Source organism: Gossypium hirsutum, unplaced genomic scaffold (assembly GCF_007990345.1).
Source record: "Gossypium hirsutum isolate 1008001.06 unplaced genomic scaffold, Gossypium_hirsutum_v2.1 scaffold_388, whole genome shotgun sequence".
In the NCBI taxonomy this organism is placed as follows: Eukaryota; Viridiplantae; Streptophyta; class Magnoliopsida; order Malvales; family Malvaceae; genus Gossypium; species Gossypium hirsutum.
Window position 1 is genome coordinate 1 of NW_024402995.1, and position 22,204 is coordinate 22,204.

The window sequence follows — 22,204 nt, forward strand, 5'->3', positions numbered from 1 at the left end:
CCAGCAAAGCGCAACGTGGCACCCAGTCAATTTGCAATATGTGTAATCTTCTCTAAGCATACCCCCAATGGTAGAAACAGAACGACCCCCCCCCCCAAAAAAAAAAAACCCTCGTCTCCACAAAACTCAAAAGAAAACATATCCCAAGAATTGGCAATGAACAACATTAATCAAGTCCTATATTTTGAACCATGTAACGCAAGCTTTCAAGACATATATCCTTCGGATACCCCTTTCAAGTAGTAAAAGCTAAATTGGTCTTGTGGAACACACAAAGCTAACTATTTAGGAACCTAACAAAAGGAATTTGAAACATGAATCTCATAAATCCTAAAACACCAAACAAAAGGAAAGAATATGGTTTACCTGCATGAAGTTGTAGCGCTCTCTTCCAATGGATTCATTTTCAGCCACAGCGAAGTAAGCCAACATCGGGTAATGCCTATATATGATGCGTAGCTATCGCGTTGAATGTTAACCGCCCATTCACTGCCATCAATTCAACCAAGGAAATATATATTAAGAGCAACACTTTTTTTTTTAGTTGACAAAAAAAATAAGGATTAGAAACTGACAATCTGTTGAGATCAGCATGGCCAGTTCCAACGTATTTGGCTTGGAGATGCTCGAGCTGGGAATTGATGTTAAACCTATCGCTTGCCTGACAACATTTATGAAAGAGTAAGAGACAAACATATAAACCAAATTTAGGGTTTAGAGTTGGGGAATTAGAACTTCAGTGGGATTTTTAAAATTAATCAAGAAAAAGGGAATTAGGGTTTTGATAGGGGATACTTTACCTGCATCTTCTTTTCGAAGCTCTTGAGACCAGAAATGAGAGAGGAATTCCGAGTAAATGTCCTATAGGGAGAGAAATATATATAGAGTACCCACACTACCCGACCCCGAATAAGTAAAAAGAAAATGTTTAATATAAATTTCATCCTCTACTTTATCAGTTACTATATTTTACAATAATTGAAATCAATTCAGTTACTGATAAACATTAGAGAGTGTAGGGATGGGAAAAAAATCAAGTTCCAAGGGTTTTGATCCGACTCGTGAGGGTCAAATTTTTTATTTTGAAAAATTGAGTTCTGAGTTGAGGAGAGGTAGATGAATATAAAAAATAGTTAAATTAAATTAGAGTCAAGTTAAATTTAAAGTAAATCCATCACACTTGCCTTAACATATTTACAAAACTATTATCGATATTAAATTTTTGCTTTCAATAAATATATATTAAGTTTAAACTCAAAAAATTTAATCTACTTCAAAATTAAAAATAAAATAATTAAATTAAATTCGGATCGGAATTGAATTTTCTATTAAATTTTAGATTTAGATTTGAGTGAATTTTTTCTTTAAAAATAAGAGTCACGGACAAAAATGAAAGGCATTTAACCTTAATTTAATTAGATGCTTCATTAATTAAATTTGTTATATAATGTAATATTATAATTTTTATTCCATATAATTATATATAATTTAAATTTAAAATTTTATTTTATTTTAATTTCATATATTACTACATCATTGCTCAGGTGAGATCATTTTATCTTTATTTGTTATATACATAAATAACTATACTTATCTAATTTAATTTTGCTGTTTTCTTCAAAGTGTTGGTGTCTTTGCTGAAATTGTACAAGAAATGAAAAAAAATTCAATCTAAGAAGTGAAAATTGAGATCATGTACCGTATAAATAAATTCAATCTAATTTATTTTAGTTTTTGGTACATTTACAGAGATGGAGAGAATTGAACTAATATGGGCTTTTTTTTCCCTTTTTTGGGTGAGTAAAAGTAAAATCAATTTCTTGTTAATTTATAATTATGTAGTAATTGAAAACCAGATTAATTAGAGAGAGAAATCAAAATAATTTATCAACTCATAGTTTCTTTTACCTCTTGGTTGATTGCTTTGTTCCAAAGTGTTACTACATATTTGCTTAATAATTAAACATATTTAAAAATATAATTTCAGGTATTTTATATAAATTACTATTCTATGATAATTTGGTGGCATCGACAATGGGGGACTTATGATTGAGGAGAAATTATTTTATAAATATTTTCTACTACATTATTTATGATCTCGTCCAATTAAAAGAGGGCATATCATCTTTGATATAAAAGTTCAGTCCAAATGTGCATATAATATAAAAAAAAATAATGTATTCTTTCTTAATTGGATGAGATGATCATGAATGATGTGGTAGAAAGGATTCATAAAATAATTTCTCATGACATATGGGACCAGTTGAAAGCTGATAATCCAAAACTCAAGTTGAAGATTAAAACAACTAGTCCCAATAAGAATCAACTCAGCAACCAAACCCTTCCTTTTAACCTACATCCACTCCCTCTTTGTACCAAAGATAAAAACTGTTAAATCTCCACCGTCTTCGACTAATCTACATCTTTTAAGGATCTCATCTCTATGCCACTTTCTGCCTCACTACGCATTATGTTCAACTCTTCTCACAACTACCTGTCTACCTCTTCCTATTTCTCGAAACGACACCAAAAATGTTTGCTTTCGATTCCCCTATCCTGCTGGCCAACTCAATCTAAATCCTTATTAACTTCATTCTTATCACTACTAGTCTTGTGATTCCAGTACTCCAAGCATTGATGATTTGGATCAAGAGCTTCAACAGCCTGGAAGACAGCAATTTGTTAAGAACCATATAACTGAATTCAAATATCACAACTAAAATTGACAAGACAAACAGTGAGACAAAAATTTATGTGTCAGTATGTTTGTTATTCTGAGAAAAGGACGCTTCGAGTAATAAGAATTAAATGATATCAAAAGGCTTTGATAAGATAAAATTGTTTTTCAGTTAAAAGGCACAGTGGCAGTGGTGCTAATGCTAACTAAGGATTAATAAATAATATTATTGCATCATTATATTTGGTAAGCCATATTCCAGTATCATGATAAGAATCATGAGGATTCTATTGGTAAGCCAGCTATGGTGTAAGCAATGTATTAGCAACTGTATTCCATTTCAGATGTAATTATGAGAAAGCATCTAAAAAGCTAGCAGTCAAATGAATCAGATTTAAGTTTTATAATGGTAACTATACCTGAATTATGGGTGGTGAGAGAAATCCAAACATTTCGAGTCCATTGACTCTCTTCAGTAATTGTAAGGGAAGCACGCTTCTTTCCCCAAGGTTGCTCCTTAAAATTTCTTGTTTTAGTTGCTGCACTACCAATTTCCAGCAGTTCTCCACTGACACATTTGAGAAGCTTACGGTGGGGCAGCCTTCTAAAGTGACCTGAAATATACAATAACAGATGTAAGGAACGTAAGGTTCTACTAGCATGCCAACTCAGCAAAAATTTCATTGACTGATTACTGGAGTTTTACAAGTGAACCTTTATGCCCAAAGTAGAAGAGCAAGAAGTAATCTCACCTTAAATAGAGGGCCAAGGGCCCAGCATCTAAGACTTCTGAGATGTAGTTTGAAATCTCTGTTGGGTTGATCACACTAAAGAACTTAACACGGCTTCTAAATCCTGTAAAACTCAATTGTGGATACAAAATCCTTCTACCAGCAAGAAAGATGTGTTTAATTAGTAAAATATTGGATCAAATTCATTGTAATGTACCTTTTGGGAATATGGCTTTCTTGCTGCACCATAGTTTTCCAAACATAACAGATCCAAAATTTAAAGGTTCTACAGAAGAAATCAACAATGGATCACCTCGGGCAACAATAGATGCATTTAAATCTGAGTTATTGACAGTTGCTGTCTTCCAGAAGGTATTAGATTGTCCTGGATGAAGTTCAACATCAAACAATTTCTTGCCATCAAAGCCATCAGAATCCTGATGAACACATGAAGTTGAATGCTGATAGTTGTTGGGAGATTCTCGAGAAACTGATGAACTACAATCACTTTTGAGTCTCTTTAGAACAGGTTCTCTTACTTCATCAAAGCCACAAATTTTCTCTTGATTAAAGGAGGGTAAAAATATCTCCACATCACTCTTGTTATTAGGGCTATCCAAAGCATTTACTGACTTGCTTGCAGGATAATCAGTTAAAACATCAAGATTCAACTTCATGCAGGCATCCTGCTCCAAGTTCACGCTGTTTTCCATAATAAGAACCCCAATATTATAGGCATTGTTTTCACAACCTACGGTGGAAGGAGAAGCTTTTAATTTAGTCCCATGCTGGGGCAATACTTCCGAAACAGGACCATATGAGGAAGAACTAATATTCACCTTTTCTTCCATTTTCCAGGAACAAGACCAACTTCCGCTTGGTTCAGAAGGTTCTAATTTTACTGCCTCACTATCCTGAACCAAATTAGGCATGTAAGCATCACAATCTTTACCAGGAAGCAGCCCAATATCTTTGCATGCCCATACTTTAACAGCATCTACTCCTCCCTCCAGGGCTTTTACTAGCATTTGCAATTCATCAATGGTGTAGCGAAGGAGGACAAATCTGTCTTCCACTTCGCATGAGCAGAAATTCTTTACATGTTTTAGACATGCAAATCGCTCAGGAGAGCAGTTGCAGCTGCAGGCAGACAGATGCAAATCATAGAAACAAGAAAAGCATTCCCTCTCACTTCCAAATCAAAGTCCTTTTCCATCTTCCGTGAGGGTAAGTGAGGTGGAAGGCAATTCACTCTTTCCTCCTCCATCTGTACTCTCATCTGTAACGGTGATAATCTTAGCATGAATAAGTTTTCATTTATAATGTGCATATGTATTTAAATAAGTTAAAAAATTTAGCTCTTTTTCTTTCTGTCATCAAATGGGGAGAGAGAGAGAGAGAGAGAAGAATCTACCCTAACAGCCTTCGTAAGCATTCCATCCTTTCCACAGACATGTTTCCACCTCAAATTTCCTGGAGTTTCTCTGCCAGCAAAAAATATCTCCCAGAGAGCTTGGATGGCTTGCTGAGCTGATCCTAGAAGCAGCTTGTCGTGGGACAGTGATGTCCTGCGATGCTGCTCACTATAGAGCTCCACTGCATTTGACCATGTTCTAGCCAATCAACAGGGGCAACATTCACTGCCTCTGCACAATTGAAGCCACAATTAAACCCAGAGTGGTATGCCCTTGGAAAGGTAAGAACAAACTCCCCAGAGTGTTGTACAGCTCGATAGATTGGTACACCTTCAGCTTTCAGAATTGATGGAGATAGCTGAGTAACCTGCCCAAAGATGGATCATAAATTTCATACATGTAATAAGCTAATGAAACATAAAAAGGTAAATGCAACTGGAGGAAAAGACAAGGAACGGATTCAACATCTAGGAAGAAGAATGAGATGAAAGAAATAATGAGATTTTTAACTTTAAGATATTAAGAAATCATTTCATGGGCATTTCTCAGTTAGAGATGAGTTGATGGTGTTCTAATCGGTGTAGTCTTTGATTAAGCACATTGGTGGTGAATATGTATGAATATCACCAGGCACCAACACAACCTGACCTGACCCTCTAGGATTACATCAAAAGGTACAGTCTTACAATCACAGCAGGGTAACTAACAGTTAGGCTATGAACAACAATTATACAAAAAATAAACTGCCAGCTGATAAAACAAGCTAGATGTGTTTCTCTTTTATACCTGATTCTCTTAGAGATCCCTCAATGTCTTGAAACCCAGGGTCCAACACTTACACATCTATGACCTATTAAGATTGGCACCAGAATGCATGTTCTAGTGTTCAACAGTACAAATTCAACATTATTAATATTTTAAAATGTACAAAAGCCTAGTTAAGCAGGATGAAGGTGCTTGAGGAATTGGAATTTCAATTGAGAATACTTGTTCCACATTATTAACCCAATAAGAAAACAAGCACGGCTCCAAGAAGCAATGAAAGAGTGTAGAAAATATGCAAAGTCCAAAAAAAAAAAAACACAAGGGAAAAAGTAAAACAAATATGTCTCACCAAGTCATGGAGTAAGCCTGGCTGTTCTTCAAATAAATCAGGCAGATGCTTCTTATTGCAGCCTCCAAAGAGGAAGCATGGTTTTGAGGCACTCCATACCATACTTTGGATCACCCCAGTGCATATAGTTTAGTGAATAAAGATGGTGATCCTCAACATGCTGCTTGAACCATAATACAGTACAAATGAGAACATAAAAAGAAAAAAGAAGGCTTGGATGCCATTCAAATTGTCAAACATGAGTAGCCACTTTTTACTCTACACATACTAAACTCAACCAATTACTTGCATGTGTATAATAACAAAAAGATGTTCCAAATTTCAAACCTAAAACACAGGGAATAAAGGTGGGATGGTGATACCCTCAAAAAGAGAGTTATTCCCATCCCTAATCCATGCACTAGAACTCTATTTCTAGCAGTTTTTAGTCCTTACCCAACAAAATGATGAGAAGCACATCCCCACATAGAGCCATGGCACTAGAACTCCAGATATATCACATCCTTCAAAAGATAACACAGAACCTTGTAGGCGAGAGAAATTGTTTAGGTTCCAACCTGACATTGCATATTTATCTGCATCATTTCCAGTTAACATAGATGATGCCTTAGGAAACCCACTACCAAATGTTCCTGTTTCCAGGTCAGCTCCGTAATACACCTGCAATATGATAGCAAACTCCAGTAGAAGTAAATAGAGACTTCCATGAATGAAATCTGTAAGGAAGAGGAGAAACTATTTAACCATACCTCAACCTCATCAGTTGGCTGCTCAACTATCCTCCAGTATTCACCTTCAATATCCTCCCAAGAAGGTTCCCATTTCGAGTATTCAACCACACCAGGCTTTAAATCCTCATCACAGTCTCTCCGAAAGTATGTCTCCTTGAAATCATTTGCATATCTCTGAAATTCTTCGAGTGTGAAGACTGATCCAGAACTGAAGCCAAATTCTCACTGCTCGCAGAAGTAGATTCTACACTAGAATTGGCATGTCTTCCAGTTGCTCCCTTTTTGATTGCCTCCTCCGTTACGTTTCGGCTTCTAGTTTTCTTTCTCATTGGCTTCCTATTTGAAGTAAGTCAACTTGCTGAATTCTGTTGAAAATTTGGCATGTTCCCATATATCTTTCTCTTAAGAAGACAAGGAGGAGTCCAAGAAGGAGGCGGAACAATCCGACATATACCAAATGATTCAGCTTCTTCACGAATCTTTTCTACATAGGCAAGTGTGTCTTCAAACTCCTAGTAAATGGAACATCATAAATTCTAAGTTTCGGGAAAATAAAATAAAATAAAAAGAGAAAAAGTTGACACCAGACCTTTACTCTTAAAAGAGAAGATTACCTCAACAGTTGGATAGAAGACTGGAGCATCATCAATGGTAGGCCTGCATGCTTCATCTGGGCCCATCTTGCTGAAACCTAAAATATACCAGCAACAATTTCATAAAGCAATGGAGTTTTGGAGGATAAAGCTAAAGGGTTATCAGATGGTTCCAACTAAACAATGTAGTCAAATAAGGAGAACTTTAAAGAAGATAAATTTGTTTCTTGCTGCAAAAGTTTGAGTCTTAACACTTCTGCTAGGACGTTTATAACTTCAGTCTTTCAGGTATGATGCAGAAATTTTCCTCCACTGACTTTGAATTACTCATAATGGGCCTGAAAGTTCAAATGGCCATCAAAATCCATGCAGAAATCTAGACTCTTCCTAGATTCAAAATGCCTACTTGAGATGTTGCCTTGTAACCCAGAAAAAAACAGAAATTATTTATGGTCAGACTATTGTGGTAGAACAAACATGTCAGCACAAAGAGGTCATTTTGCCCTATTAGTTACATTGAGTCTACTAAAAACTGCACTAAATTACCTTTCGACTTTGAGGACTGCCTGAAGGCTGTATATTATTATCTCTTTTCATGGAAAGTTGTGAAGAATGGTCCTGCAAATAATCTTTTGTTAGGAATTCATGTATTTTCTGTTTCTTAATCTTAGCCTGAACTAAGTATTGCATTGCAAATGACATAATATGACCCATGTCAACAATGTAAACAGACACACACGTATTAAAATTTAAATTTAAATCCATACAAATTTATATACTTATATTCATGCATTTATACGAACACAAGAAAGATATGCAAATTTACAAGAACAAGAACAGTGTCAAATCAATATAGTTCCTTCCCTCAATACAAACATCGTGTGACATCAACCAATATAAAGAAGAGAACAAAAAGTATGCCCTGGTTTCAGCACTCTTTAAGGCAGTTACTAAAAGTTGCTTTCAACCAAGTTAGAAGCATATCAAGAAATCAAGTTAAGGAGGACTTCTGATGAAAGTTGACAAGAAATTTCCAGATATGGATGTACCATCCACGATCGGTTCTAACAATTTGATCTTGGTCTTACCTTCTACTATAAGAATGAGTAGCTTTGCTTCTGGCAACTTCTGATTGGTTCAGTTCATTAATAAGAAATATTTCATTTCTGAATAACGTATACAACCTGAATCATTCTATATCAACAACAATAATAGTACACACGATAGAGTGATAGATTACGAGTTTCATACAAGATTCACACATACAGGAAAAGCAAAATAAGTGAAATAATTCCATCTAAAATGAAATTAATTAAAGAAGGCCCAAACTGATGCAGTAGAACAGATGATTGAGAATGTAAAATTTTCTTATATAGTTCCATCTGTTTAAAAGAAGAGAAAACTTTAAGCAACACTGATTATAACTGAATGATCTGATATGAACAACATCAAAACTTCTAAACAAAGAAATCCATAATGCCTGTAAATATTCACTCGAAACATTACCTATTTATTAAAAAATATATCAACAAAAATTACTTCCAAAAATAAAAAAGAAACATCATATGTAATTGACGTGTGAGCGCAAAAAATTAATAAACAGATCAACACATCTCAGAAAAAGCGAATCAAATTTATATGAACAAAGAAAAGAGACAATCTAACCTCTTTCGAATGAGAATCCGTTGCTATTATTCAACTGTTACATTCAGTTGGGAAAGAAAGAATTACGAAAAATAAATAAATTTTAATAAAATCTTTCTGGTAAATTGCCTAACAAAAAATACATGATCTACCCTAGAAATTGGCATGAGTTTTTTTTTCCTAAAATATAGCAAAATTAATATATAAGGGTTATTAATATATTTTTAAAATTTACTTATGAAATAAGGAATTGAAAAATTCACCGTTGCTCTAAAAGCGAACCTTAATTCTCAGTACAATTTCACTGCAACTCCAAAACCAATTCCAGGAAGCAAAGTTTGTATTCCCTGCTTTTATTAAAATCTTAAAGTAAAAACAATAATAATAATATTCTTATTTTTACATTCGAACTAAATTTCTTGTTGTTTATTATATTTTCTTTATTTATTTTTAATTCAAAAGCTTAAATTCCAAATTGAAATATGTTTTATTTCTTACTATAAATCTAAAATAAAATAAAACCAATAATTAATTTACAAACTGTAATATAAAAAGAAAATATATAAATATGTACATTATAATAATAAATAAAAAAGAGAAAAATAGAATAGAAAGCGCGAAAACCGAAACGCACGCAGTATTCAACGGAATCCGGCAAACAACTAACAAAACCACCACCGAGTGTGCTAACTTGTCTTCTACTTCACTTCTACTAATCTTATTTTAGATCCTACAGTACATAACACTAAAAAAAGTAATTAAATGAATGTAAAATTTATATAATTTAAATTATTAAAACTCATATAAATATAAATTAATTTAAACACTATTAGAATCGAAATACACATTAATATATTTCAACTATTTACTTTATTACTATTTTTTCATTTCAGTTCTATTTTCACCTATGTTTTTCCTTTATTTTTTTGTTATTTGAGTGCATTTAGAAGTGATAACATTTCAATCATTTTGTTTTGAAAAAAAAATTGTGATTATTATGTGTTTTATTTTAAAAAAATTGAACTGAAATTAACTGAATATTAAAGATGATGAAATGAATGTGAGTAATCATTTTGAATTTTTTATAATTAAGTGATTAAAAAAACTTAAGCAACTTACATAGAATCTACCTAAAATTATTATAATTAAATTTGTTTTTAATTAATTTTAATTTAAATAATCCAATTTAACTGTGAATCAAACTGAATAGAAATCAAATAAAATCAATAAGTTTGGGTTTTTTTTTGGCAGTTTTAGTAAGCTACTGCTCGACAATAAGCCCTGCCTGTCTACTCCAGGCCCGGACAAACCATTTGCAACTCAAACCGACTCAACGTACTAAATATTTTTAACCAAATTAATTATAAAATACTCTTAAAACACACTTAATATTAACGCAAATAGTGGATTTCGACTTGTCGAACTAAAAATGGCCTGAGCACAGAAAAAAAAAATGTGGGCTGCAACCCAGCCCGTGGACGAATTCAATGTTGGTATGCAATCTCTCTATCCAGAAAAAAAAAAGGCCTTGCTTATTTAATATTGAAAGTCCATATTTATTTAATACAAATAAGCCATATTTTTAGAACCAAATCTGTCATGCCATCGATCCCCAGCTCAACTGTTTAATCCAATTTCGAGTATTAAAATTTCAAAAATTAAAAGAATATTAAAAAAAATCCGTCCGACCATTCAGTCAGCTCTAGCTAAACTACATACATGTGAGCAAACATTACACATTTGCCTACTACTTCATGAGCTCAGACACGGGTATGGATATGGATATGAACATGGATAATGGACACAGTTCCTTGAACAAAGTGTTTATGATTTCCATTTTCAATATAATATACACCACTAATGGCGCTGCATTCATAACCATTTTGTTTGCATTCTCCTCCAATGAAATCCCAAAAAAAAAAAAGAAAAGAAAAAAAGCATCATTGGATCATTTTTTGTCTGTTGTTATGCCAACCACCACATTGCTCACCTGCAATATCATAACTTTCTATCAGAAAACCCTTTTCCTCACCACCCATGTTCCAACTTTTATAATATAAATGCTCGTGACAATGAAGAACACACTTCATGTAGATATATATGCAGTTAAACTATATTTACCAATTTGCCACTCTCATCAACTGACATGGGATTCTCAACACTACTGTTTGGCTCTGAGAATGAGGGATCGCCCAAAAGGTTAGACTCAGGTAATAACTTGAAACTATCCACATTTTAAAAAAAGGGGGGGGGGGGGAGGATAATAACTTAAGAGAACTTACTGTTGAAGTAGATGGCATAGTCCCTCTGGCATTCAGACTGCTTGCCGGAAGTGGACACCTTACATTACCCGTCTGAAACATAGATGAGAAATTGAGTGAGTTGGTAAACCTCCAAATACAACTTCTCTAGCATAAATGTATATGCCACGTCTCACACAATGCCACTGGTCTCAAAGACATTTATTGCATGGACACATAGCAGAGAATAAGTACTTAACCTTCCGATTAAGTATAATTAATTCACTTTCAAAAGGGAAAATAAACCAGAAAACAGCTTTCCAGAATCAATAATGTGAATATTATACAAGTGTAATCAAGACATAGAATGTTATTAGTTTAAACTTAAACTATTGCTTTCTGAACATGATTTCAGAAAAATACTCCATTGAATGACAAGAAGTGAAATGTTGCACATCAAAGAGACCCAAATATAAACTCACCAAAAGGCTGTTTCAGGAAAGGGACCTAATACTATTTCCACTAACAGATTTCAGCCTTGAATCAATCGCTACACTGGGAAAGTAAGATCAAGTTTGAGAGATATTGCCCCCGAGTTGAATAATTTAGAGAGAAGAGGCATGGACAGAAAACCCAGAAACAAGAAGCATAAGAAGTTTGAACAACCACTTTCAAACCAGATAAATGGAGACATTCAGAAATAGTCCGAATACATTCAGAGATATTGTAAAGAATTTAAAGATTTTGAGAGGAAAAAAAAGCATCATGTGACCTTTTACCAGAAACAAGCAATAATATACAAAGAGACAGAATTGCTGCTTTCAAGCAATTTATGAATTAATATGGTCTTTTTCAGCCACTTGTGAAACGTAAGTAAATCACTAAATCTTTGCAAATTCTGGAAATATATTCAATGTCAATAATAGATGGACTAGTGAAAAGTTGGTCAATTCAATCATACACTTACACCAACATTAGTAACATAATGACAGACAGCACATTTGACTGATGCAGCTCCATATGGATACATCAGTGTTGTACGGCAGGCCCAGTTGATGTGAGCCATCGGGTTGGATGCTTTTTCCATGGTAATGAGATCCAAAAAAAAAAGTAGTAAGGGGACCATAAAAGGGGGAAGAAATTTGAAAAACATATAGAAAAACTCTACCAGCAACATGGAAATGACTGATAAAGTGAATGAGGAACCAAAGAAGAAAATACTGTGTGTACTATCAATCCAAATTCATAGGAGATATACAGCTTCAGGATTTCTTAAAAAGGGTTATGTACTAAAATTCAGACTTAATTTAAACCAAATTCTTCAAAAAGTTCACTTGAGAAAAAAAAAAAATAAAGTCCAAAAGACTATACTTTCAAAAGAAGCATATAAACATTTAGTTACAAATAGTTAAATTTCACAAAAAACCTATGATAACAACCACAAACACAGAACCTAAAAGTGCACGGTCCAACTGAAAAATCCACAGCACATAAAACTGCAATCGTATGCTAAATGATGTAAGTGTGTTCGTAATATGATCAGAACAGCAAATACTCCAGATGGCAGACAAAGTTTAGTAACATTCTAAGATCTTTAACTACTTGAAGCAGCTCAGACTGCTAGTAAAAGAAAATGATAATATAAAATGGATCCATGAGGAATGCATTGTGATGCCTGGAAACAGAATACAGGATGGGGAAGCACTAATCAGCAACAGAGCGACTCACTTTTTTCCAATAAACCGAGCAACACTCTTAAACTTGTTAGATTAAGAAGTAGTATAAGGATCGATCCACAAGCATTAAACTTTCATCAAAGCCCAAAATGACTACCATTAATAGCAACATTTGTGCACTTCCAATGTTATACCACAAATTTAAATCATATACACATATAAGTATAGTAACCTGTCACATGGTTAATGATGTACAGCAAGAGCATCTTACACTTGTTGCTCCACATGTATACATTAGCAATGTTCGACACCCTCCACATACGAGTTGAGCCATTTCCATTCCTACAGAGTTAATTTTAAAACATGGACTATCAAGCCATAAGATTTTTATCAGATACTGAACTTACTTTGTTTACATATCTAAATAAGAGAATGTTACTCATTCACCCTATATTATTGTTTCTTTGCCTTAATTAATTTATTATTTCTGTAGAAAATTTTATATAACGCCACCAATCTATTAGCATTACCAGATTGTTTATACATCAGGCAACCCGATGAAAAAGAAAAAAGATAACTCATTTAAATATAAAATACAGTGGATTGCAATCAGACGTCTATTAAAAGGACAAGGAAAACTAGTGCCAGAGAACTGCCATACTAGTTAGCAGATTATCACCCTGAATTAAAGAATGTCATCACTAATCTGACAAGTTGTTCTGTAAACAAACCTTTAGATATTATAGTCCAAAGCCAGTTGCATTTGATGTCCAGTACCAGATAAAAGGAAGTTAATATTGCCAAAATGCCCAAATGTTATGGGTAACAACCTTAATATGGGTGGGCTACAATCAAACCAAGTTAATGGTAGATTTTAGCAGCTTGCCAAGATGGAGTCTGCTAACAACAGTTCCGATGGAGTATGGTTTAGGGACCACAAAAATGCTTGAGGTTTATTGGGTGTGCTCATGCCATTCAAACTTAATTGTTATCTAGCAATAACAACGAAGTTTACATAAAGAATAACTATAGAAGAAAGAAACTCTACAATGGAATGACTTATGTCTAACTAAAAGTATACTGAACAATTACCCAAGAACATAACATCAAAATCCCTAAAACAAATAGCAGTAAGTTCTCACTAATGAACTGTCACAAGTTTGCTTTTACTATGTTTTTATCAAGTTGAATTGAGTTTAGTGGAGTCAATGCTTCACTCCCAAGTTAACAATTCAGATTGTACCAAATTGAGGTATATAATATGTTAGCTTGTTTAGTATGGCATTGGATTCGAAATTCTTAATGAATTCTTGGGCAGCCAACCCACCCAAATCCAATCACAGTTATTAAAAGTGTAGCTAAGAAAAAACTAAAGAACTCTTCAGTAATTGCTTTGCTTTTCTACTTCCTTTTTACTATTTAATTTGGGTAACTTTCCAAAAGCTTCTATAAAGCAAAAACAAATGGTTAAAACCAGAGGATAATTGATTAAAAGATGAACAAAGGCCTAAAATGTCTCACCAATCTAACATTTCTAGTCTGCATAAATGTAAAACAATAAATTTTGGTATCTAAAAGATTACATAGTATTTTTCTTCAGATATGTTTTTGCTTTTTCTCCTCTGAAGAAAATTGAATAGCAAAATATGAACCAGAAGATAGCTTACAAATAAGAACTACAATGTTGGATCCTACAGCTTAAGTGATAGAGAAATACAGGAAGTTCGAAAATCATGCAGGAATCAAACACATTGGCAATTCCGCAAAATAGGTGACCATCCAAGGTTAATGAACAAAAGGAGAGAAAGAATCAGGATCATAGCCTCTGACAGTTTATAGGCCGTGGAGGGTGAAAAGTCAGTACAAGGTATTCTCAGGTTGACACAACATATCATGATAATAGTAACAAACATAATCAACTTACAGAAGGCAATGATCTCAAATTGCACAATAAGTAAGAACAAGGCTTGTGGCTTACTACATTGATAAATAGCATTCAAGCAAACTATACTATAGCTGCTAGCGTAGCTCACAACAGATTAAATCCAACCATAGCGAAGACAAAAACCCAGCTCCATCATTTGTACCAATCAATTCGTTTCTCATTTCAGCATTTAGGCCCACATTTCGTATAACGCCAATGACCAATATTTGTCAAGGGGCAAATTTAGTAAATTTTAAATTTTCAAATAAGATCTAGTACGATTATAAATATGGTCATTAGATGTCCATGTCTTGATAACCAAAGTCATATTTATTTAATGAAGAGGTACAGTAGTTTCTAAGAGGACTATTCAAGGAGACAGCCTAATGCATAGGAATACTAGGTGAAATTATTAGGGGTAAAAAGGGACCCGTAAGCCCAAGTATTCTTTCTGACATGAAGTATTTTCAATGCCACTCGCAGATCATAGCTACAGCCGAGAGAAAAATTTACTAATTTACTATGTACATCTCTTTGAGTTTCAGCTAATAATAATCATGTTCATGTGAAATACCGGAACTAGCAAATTAACAAGTCACAACCTCAGAAAGATGATGATTTTAAATTGTCAATTTATAAGAATGAGAACTGAAGCTTACCAGGAGGAGGGACTTGGGTATTGTATTGACAATGCACAGCACACATTTGTAGCCCCTCTAGGATAAAGAAGAATGTTCCTACACCGACTACAAACGACCTCGCTCTGCATATCTGCAATCATGTAAAGAAAGATGTAAAGCTGCTCTTCATAAACCTCATTATAGCAATTTACAATTGCTAGGCAACCTCCACGTAGCAACACGACATCTAGAGGTCAATATCCATAACATTCAAAAACGCCAAAATTACTAGTAAAAATAAATCGAATAGATATAAAAATATGTATCAAGAAGGCGCAGCAAGATTCGTTTAACAACTAGCATTCAATGGCAACCTAAAGTACAATAATAGATATACTGCAATATGCATCGCAATCACTATAGAACAAAAATCGAGATCAAGAGATTCAAAATAACAAGCATTCAAATAGAAATAGTATTATCTGGTGCATAGTCTTTTTCTTTAGCCATTTTTCCCTGAAGTGTTTTTTCCTCTTTTGTCCCTTTAATCGTGTATTCGTTACACGTCGGCAAAATTAGTACAGCATTTCTAAATTCTTCATTTTCAATTAAAATCCTAATATGAATTTATTAAAATACTATAATTTGAATTCGAAAAAAAAAAAGATATACCCGAATTCACCTCCTTCAACAAGAAACCAATTCCGATCTTTCAAGGAGCAAACGACTTGAGACTTAAAGCTCCTGCCAGACAAATTAAAAACAAATATTAAAAGTAATTAAGAGGCAATTTTTTTAAAATATGTATAAATAATAATGAGGTTAACTTTTACCTTGAAGAAGGCGGAGAGGTTGAAATCAGGGGAAAAGAAAAATGTTCTGAAAAGGGGGAAATTTACAATATGATGAGATCCGCGTAAATTAGGAATCCTGTAAATTACTTTTTCCTCTCTTCAATTAGGAGATTTGGTTGAATTTTTGGTTTTCATAAAACTGTCGTTAGGATTCGGCCGATTTGGAAACACCGAAGCAAAACGCAAAAAGCCTTGCGCTTTGTGCTGTCAGGATTTTTGCACTTTACCCTCCAATTATTTACTTATTATTGTTTTAATGTTGAAGGTCTAATTTCTTTAAAAAGTAAATTAAACTCATGGTCACTTTTGTTTACCTCATATTATATTTTTTGCAAAGTATTTTTATTTTAAAATACTTTTGAACAGCTCAAAACGTCTTATGTAACAATGCTTTTATCTCCAAAGTGTTTTGTGTCCCAATAATATTTTTTAGAAACAATACTAAACTGATCCATAATACGATTGAAATGTGGGATTATTTAAGACATTATTTGTCATTATCATACTAGATTTATAAAATAGAACGTCGTAATGACAATATATCGCAAAGAAAAAATAAATAAAATAAAGAACACACAGATTTTTACGGGAAAACCCTTTCGAGAAAAACCACGGACAGAGGAGATGAAAATTCACTATATCAAATTCGAATAATTACAAGAGGAGTTTCGACTTCATCTATTTATAGTTGAAAAACCTAATTCTAATCAAAGTCAAATATATTATGTTAATAAATGCAAAATATATTACTCATAAATACTAAATCTTTTAAAAAGAAGTGATATTTGTTTAACTTGACTTGCAAGCAATCTCTTAGAATTTGGGTCACACAACTCTAAAATCTCCACCTTAACATAAGTTCTCAACGAACAAGTTTTTCACCTCTTTCATAAAACCCCTTAAGGGTTTAACTCAACAATGAAACCAACCAAGTCTAAGCAATGCTCAAACTTGGTTATAGGAAGTGACTTAGTTGTCATATCTGCAAGATATTCATGAGTACTAATTTTGTTCAAACAATATCACCATAAGCAATATTATCACGAACAAAATGATACCGAACATCAATGTGTTTTGTTCTCTCATGAAACATTTGATCTTTTCTAAGAAAGATGGCACTATGACTTTCACAAAATACTGTACTGATTTGAAGGTCTTCATTGAATTCACTAAACAGTCCATTCAACCAAATAGCTTATTTACAAGCCTCAATAATCGCCATGTACTTAGCTTCAGTGGTAGACAAGCGACTGTAATTGTAAAGTGGATTTCCAACTAATTGCACAACCTCTTATTCTAAAGACATAACCTGTGAGAGATCTTCTTCTATCAAGGTTTCCAGCAAAATTAGCATTAACATACCCAGTGACTCTATCTCTAGTTCTTCCAAACTGTAAGCAAACATCAGTATACCTCATAAGTATCTTAAAATCCACTGAACTGTTTTCCAATATTCTTCACCGGATTTGCCATGTATCTGCTAACTGCAGTAACTGTATATAATAAATCTGGACGTGAACAAACCATAGCATACATGAGAGATCCCACTACACTAGAGTATGGAACATGTGACATGTACTCAATCTCATCATCTGATTGTGGAGACAAAGCCGATGAAAGTCTAAAATGAGTTGCTAAAGGATACTAATAGCTTAGCACTCTGCATATTAAACCTGCAAAGAACTTTCTCAATGTACCATTTTTGACTTAGGTACAATTTACTTACTTTTTTATCTCTGAGAATCTTCATACCAAGTATTTTTTTGCTGGTCCCAAATTTTCATCTCAAATTCTTCACTTAGTTGGGCTTTGACATTTATATCTCTCATTATTTTTTGTTGCTATCAACATGCCATCAACATAAAAGAGTAGATACACAAAAGAACATCATTATTTTTCTTAAAATAAACACAACTGTCAAAACTACTTCTTTAGAAATATAAGATGTTATAAAGGACTCAAACCTCTGTACCACTGTCTTGGTGACTGTTTCAAACAGTAAAAGGACTTTTTCAGCAAGCCAACATAGCCCTCTTTTTCTGAGACTGTAAACCCTCTAGTTGTTGCATGTAAATTCCTCCTCAAATTCTTCATGCAAAAATATAATTTTTACATCTAACTGCTTAAGCTCCAATCATGCATGGTCACAATACCAAGCAAAGCTTGAATTGAATTATGTTTCACAATTGGGGAGAACACATCTCTGAAGTCCACTCCTGGAATTTGACTGTAACCATTTGTAACAAACCTTACTTTATATCTGGGTTCTTCACTCCTGAGTCTCTTCTTTCTTTTAAACACTCATTACAACGAACAACTTTTTACCTTAGAGTTTTACAAGATCTCATATTGTTTTGTGGAGTGATTCCATCTCCTCTTGCATGGCAACATCTACTTTTTGAGTCTTCACAACTAACACCAGAAAATTAGATGGCTCTTGGTTGCATCTATACTTCAGCCACATTAAAGTATAAGACTAGATCAACCTCAGTATACTTCTTTGGAGGTTAATTTCTCTCTAGTTCCGTTTTTAGCGATAGAGTATTGTGGTAAAGAAGCAACTCTATTCTGAATTTTGTATAGCTTAGGAGTCGACTTTGTTGTAGATTCTGGATTAATTTGATGCTCCCCTGATTTTGATTTTCTTTATTGGAAGAGTTTTAAGAGATAAGTTAGGTAGCATAGCATTTCATCAAAAACAACATATCTGCTAATCACAACTTTTCTATTTTCAGGACACCATAACTTATACCCTTTTACACCAGCTTTATAACCAAGAAAAACACATTTAATGGATCTCGGTTCCAACTTTCCATTATTAATATAAGCATACGTAAGACACCCAAAGATCTTTAAATCAGAATGTCAGCAGGATTACCAGACCATACCTCTTGTGGAGTCTTTTTCTCAATGGCAACGGATGGAGATTGGTTGATCAAAAACATGCAGTAGAGGTTGCTTCGGCCCAAAACAACTTTGGTAAATTGGCATTTGGAAACATACATCGAATCTTCTCCATGATCGTTCTGTTCATTCGTTCTACAATGCCGTTTTGCTGTGGAGTATGACGACCTGTCAAGTGTCTCACGATCCCTTCTAACTTGCACAGTTTATTAAACTCATCAGAACAGAACTCTAAGCCATTGTCTGTGCGAAGGTATTTTATTTGTTTTTCCATCTATTTTTCAATCATAGTTTTCCAAGACTTAAATGCGGAAACACATTGCTTTTCTGCTTTAGGAAGAACGCCCAAACTTTTCTGAAAAAATCATCAATAAAAGTTAGCATATAATTAGCTCCACCTCTCGAAGGCACTCTGAATGACCCCCACAAATCAAAATGATATACTCCAACGTTCCCTTCGTGTTATGGATTCCTCTAATGAATCGAACTCTCTTTTACTTCCCAAAAACGCAGTGCTCACAGAACTTTAGTTTGAAAATTCCTTGCCCATTAAGAAGTCCTTTTTTGCTTAATTCTGCCATGTCATTCTTACTCATATGCCCTAGGCGCATATACCAAAGTATAGTAATATCATCATCTGACAAAGAAGAGGAAGCGACAGCTACATCACCAGTAACAGTAGAAGCCTGCAAAATATATAACTTGGCAGTCTTTCTTTACCCTTTCATCACAACGAGTAACCTTTGAAAATCTTCAAACCCCACTTCAACTGTGTATCTGTACCCTTTTGAATCAAGAGTACTCAACGAAATTAAATTTCTCTTCAAACATGTCGCACATCACTAAGTATTCTGACAACTCCGTCAACATCTTAACTTTAATCGTTCCAATACCTGTAATTTTACATGAAGCATTATTTCCCATCAAAATAACACATTTAGACACTATTTCGTAAGTTGTAAACCATTCCTGATTAGACTCATGTGGAAGGTGTAGCCCGAATCAAGGATCCACTCTTCGCTCACTTTAGAATTGTTGACAGAAGCGACTAGAAGTTTACCATCGCTATAGTCTTCTACAACATCAGCTTCATCGGAATCTTTGGTTGTTTTTCCTTTTGATTCGCAGCCTCCCTTTTGATTCATAGCCCTTTCGATCTTGTTCTGTAGCTTATAGCACTCAGATTTAATATGCCATTTCTTCTTGTAGAAGTTACAAGTTTTACCTCTGTTTAAAGACTTCGATCTACCCTTAGATTTATCGCGAGGATTTTGTTCTTGTGTCCTTCCACGTTTATCATCAACATTCTGATCTTGTCTCCCATGAACAATGAGACCCTCTCCTTTAAAGTCCGGTTTAACCATAAGATGCTTATCTTATCATACGAGGTCAAATAATCATAAACCTCATCAATTGTGAGAGACTCGCGGCTATATAAAATCGTGTTTCTAAAGGTTGAATAAGACGAGGATAACGAACAAAGTAAAATCAACCCTAGATTTTCCTTATCATAAGAACTCCATAGCCTTCAAGTTTGAGAGAATTTTTTAAACACTGTTAAATATTCGTGCGCAGATACGTCTTCCTTCAAACGATGAGCATAAATACGTTGTTTCATATGTAACTTGCTGGTTAGAGTTTTCGACATACATATTTGTTCCAGCCTATTCCATAATGTAGCGGCAGTCTTCTCCTTCATCACATCCTGCAAAATTTCGTTAAACAAATGCAGATGTAATTGTGTTAACGTCTTTCGATCCTTACGCTTCTTCTCTTCATCCGTTAATGTCGAAGGCATCTTATCTATCCGTAGCAGAATTTCATACTTTAAAGACGCATTACCGTGATCGAGATGAACAACACGGAAGCTCCGATACCAATTTGTAAAAATAGAACGTCGGTAATGACAATATATCGCAAAGAAAAGAGAAATAAAATAAAAAACACAGATTTTACGTGGAAACTCTTTCAGGAAAAAAACCACGGGCAGAGGAAAAGAAAATTCATTATGTCAAATTCGAATAATTACAAGAGGAGTTTCGACTTCATCTATTTATAGGTTGAAAAAACCTAATTCTAATCAAAGTCAAATATATTACGTTAATAAATGTTAAATATATTATACTCATAAATACTAAATCTTCTAGAAAGAAAATATATTTTGTTTAACTTGACTTGCAAGCAATCTCTTAGAATTTGGGTCACACAACTCTAACAATATTAGATTGTAAAAAAAATGAATTTAGATCTTATATACTTATAAATTCTAATTTTGCCTTTATTTTTTCCTATTATAATTCATATGGGTTAAGAGATATCAATCTTAAAATTATAGTATATTATCAAAACAAAATATTTAAGAAATTGCATATACCATATTGTGACAATTTGTAAAATGAGTTAGTTATTATATTTAAATTTGGTAAAAATTAAAAGTAAAAAAATTAAGAATAGATAAATGAAATAGATTTAAATTCCTCCTATATTCAAATATAAATAAACGAGACAATTGCTACCTCATGTACATTAAATGAAATAAAATTATGAAAATTTAAAAGAAATTTTGTTTAGGTGGAATTTGATTTTTTTTTTGAAATATTCAAATTTTATCTTGAAGTTCATTAAATATAGTGAAATTCTTCATTATTTTTATACAAATAAATAATTCATTTTGTAAAATTTTAACACAGGTAAACATAAATTAAAATATTTTTTGACTCTTTAACTAGCCTCTTGATATTTTACTACTAAATTATATTTACTAAAGACAAAATAGCGGTTGCTTGGCTTTGTATCTCAACAGATTCTTTTTCCATTAAAAGTGTGTATTGGCTGCTTCAAGAGTGATCTTGGCATCTAAGAGATGCGACTTGAAATTTTGCTCGAAAGTTTTAAGGCCCTCAAAGAGTTCGCATATTTTTATGGCTTCTCCTTAAACAATAATTACTTACTAATGTGGAATGAGTGAAGCGATGGATTGAACATGATAGCTCTTGTTTGTTTTGCGAACATGAATCAAATTATGTTTTGCATGTGATTAGAGATTGCCTCGCAACGAGAGAAGTGTGGTTGCAAGTTATT

The 22,204-nt window shown here is 33.5% G+C and overlaps 1 protein-coding gene, 3 long non-coding RNA genes and 1 pseudogene across 5 annotated transcripts; all 5 read right to left on the reverse strand.

Annotated features, from left to right (window-relative positions):
• Positions 1-366: 366 nt before the first annotated feature.
• On the reverse strand, positions 367-1,094 carry LOC121203628 (uncharacterized; the record flags this gene model as incomplete). The annotated part of the gene is given in 3 exon segments (XM_041110426.1): positions 367-489; positions 576-661; positions 801-1,094. Coding segments are annotated over 3 exon segments (353 nt in total), but the record flags the coding sequence as incomplete, so codon positions are not given.
• Positions 1,095-2,228: 1,134 nt separating this feature from the next.
• LOC121226761 (lysine-specific demethylase JMJ18-like) lies at positions 2,229-7,342 on the reverse strand (annotated as a pseudogene).
• A 1-nt stretch (position 7,343) lies between these two features.
• Positions 7,344-9,306, reverse strand: LOC121226762 (uncharacterized). Of its 2 annotated transcripts, XR_005924439.1 has the most exons (4): positions 9,188-9,299; positions 8,927-8,960; positions 7,808-7,879; positions 7,344-7,359 (listed from the first exon to the last, which is right to left on the reverse strand). It is a non-coding gene; the product is annotated as an uncharacterized lncRNA (long non-coding RNA). The 2 variants fall into 2 exon arrangements; XR_005924438.1 differs by lacking the exon at positions 7,344-7,359 and having other exon boundaries at positions 7,739-7,879; positions 9,169-9,306.
• Positions 9,307-10,684: 1,378 nt separating this feature from the next.
• Positions 10,685-11,079, reverse strand: LOC121226759 (uncharacterized). The gene is made up of 2 exons (XR_005924437.1): positions 11,027-11,079; positions 10,685-10,895 (listed from the first exon to the last, which is right to left on the reverse strand). It is a non-coding gene; the product is annotated as an uncharacterized lncRNA (long non-coding RNA).
• Positions 11,080-15,430: 4,351 nt separating this feature from the next.
• Positions 15,431-16,304, reverse strand: LOC121226758 (uncharacterized). The gene is made up of 3 exons (XR_005924436.1): positions 16,199-16,304; positions 16,038-16,109; positions 15,431-15,516 (listed from the first exon to the last, which is right to left on the reverse strand). It is a non-coding gene; the product is annotated as an uncharacterized lncRNA (long non-coding RNA).
• Positions 16,305-22,204: the final 5,900 nt, after the last annotated feature.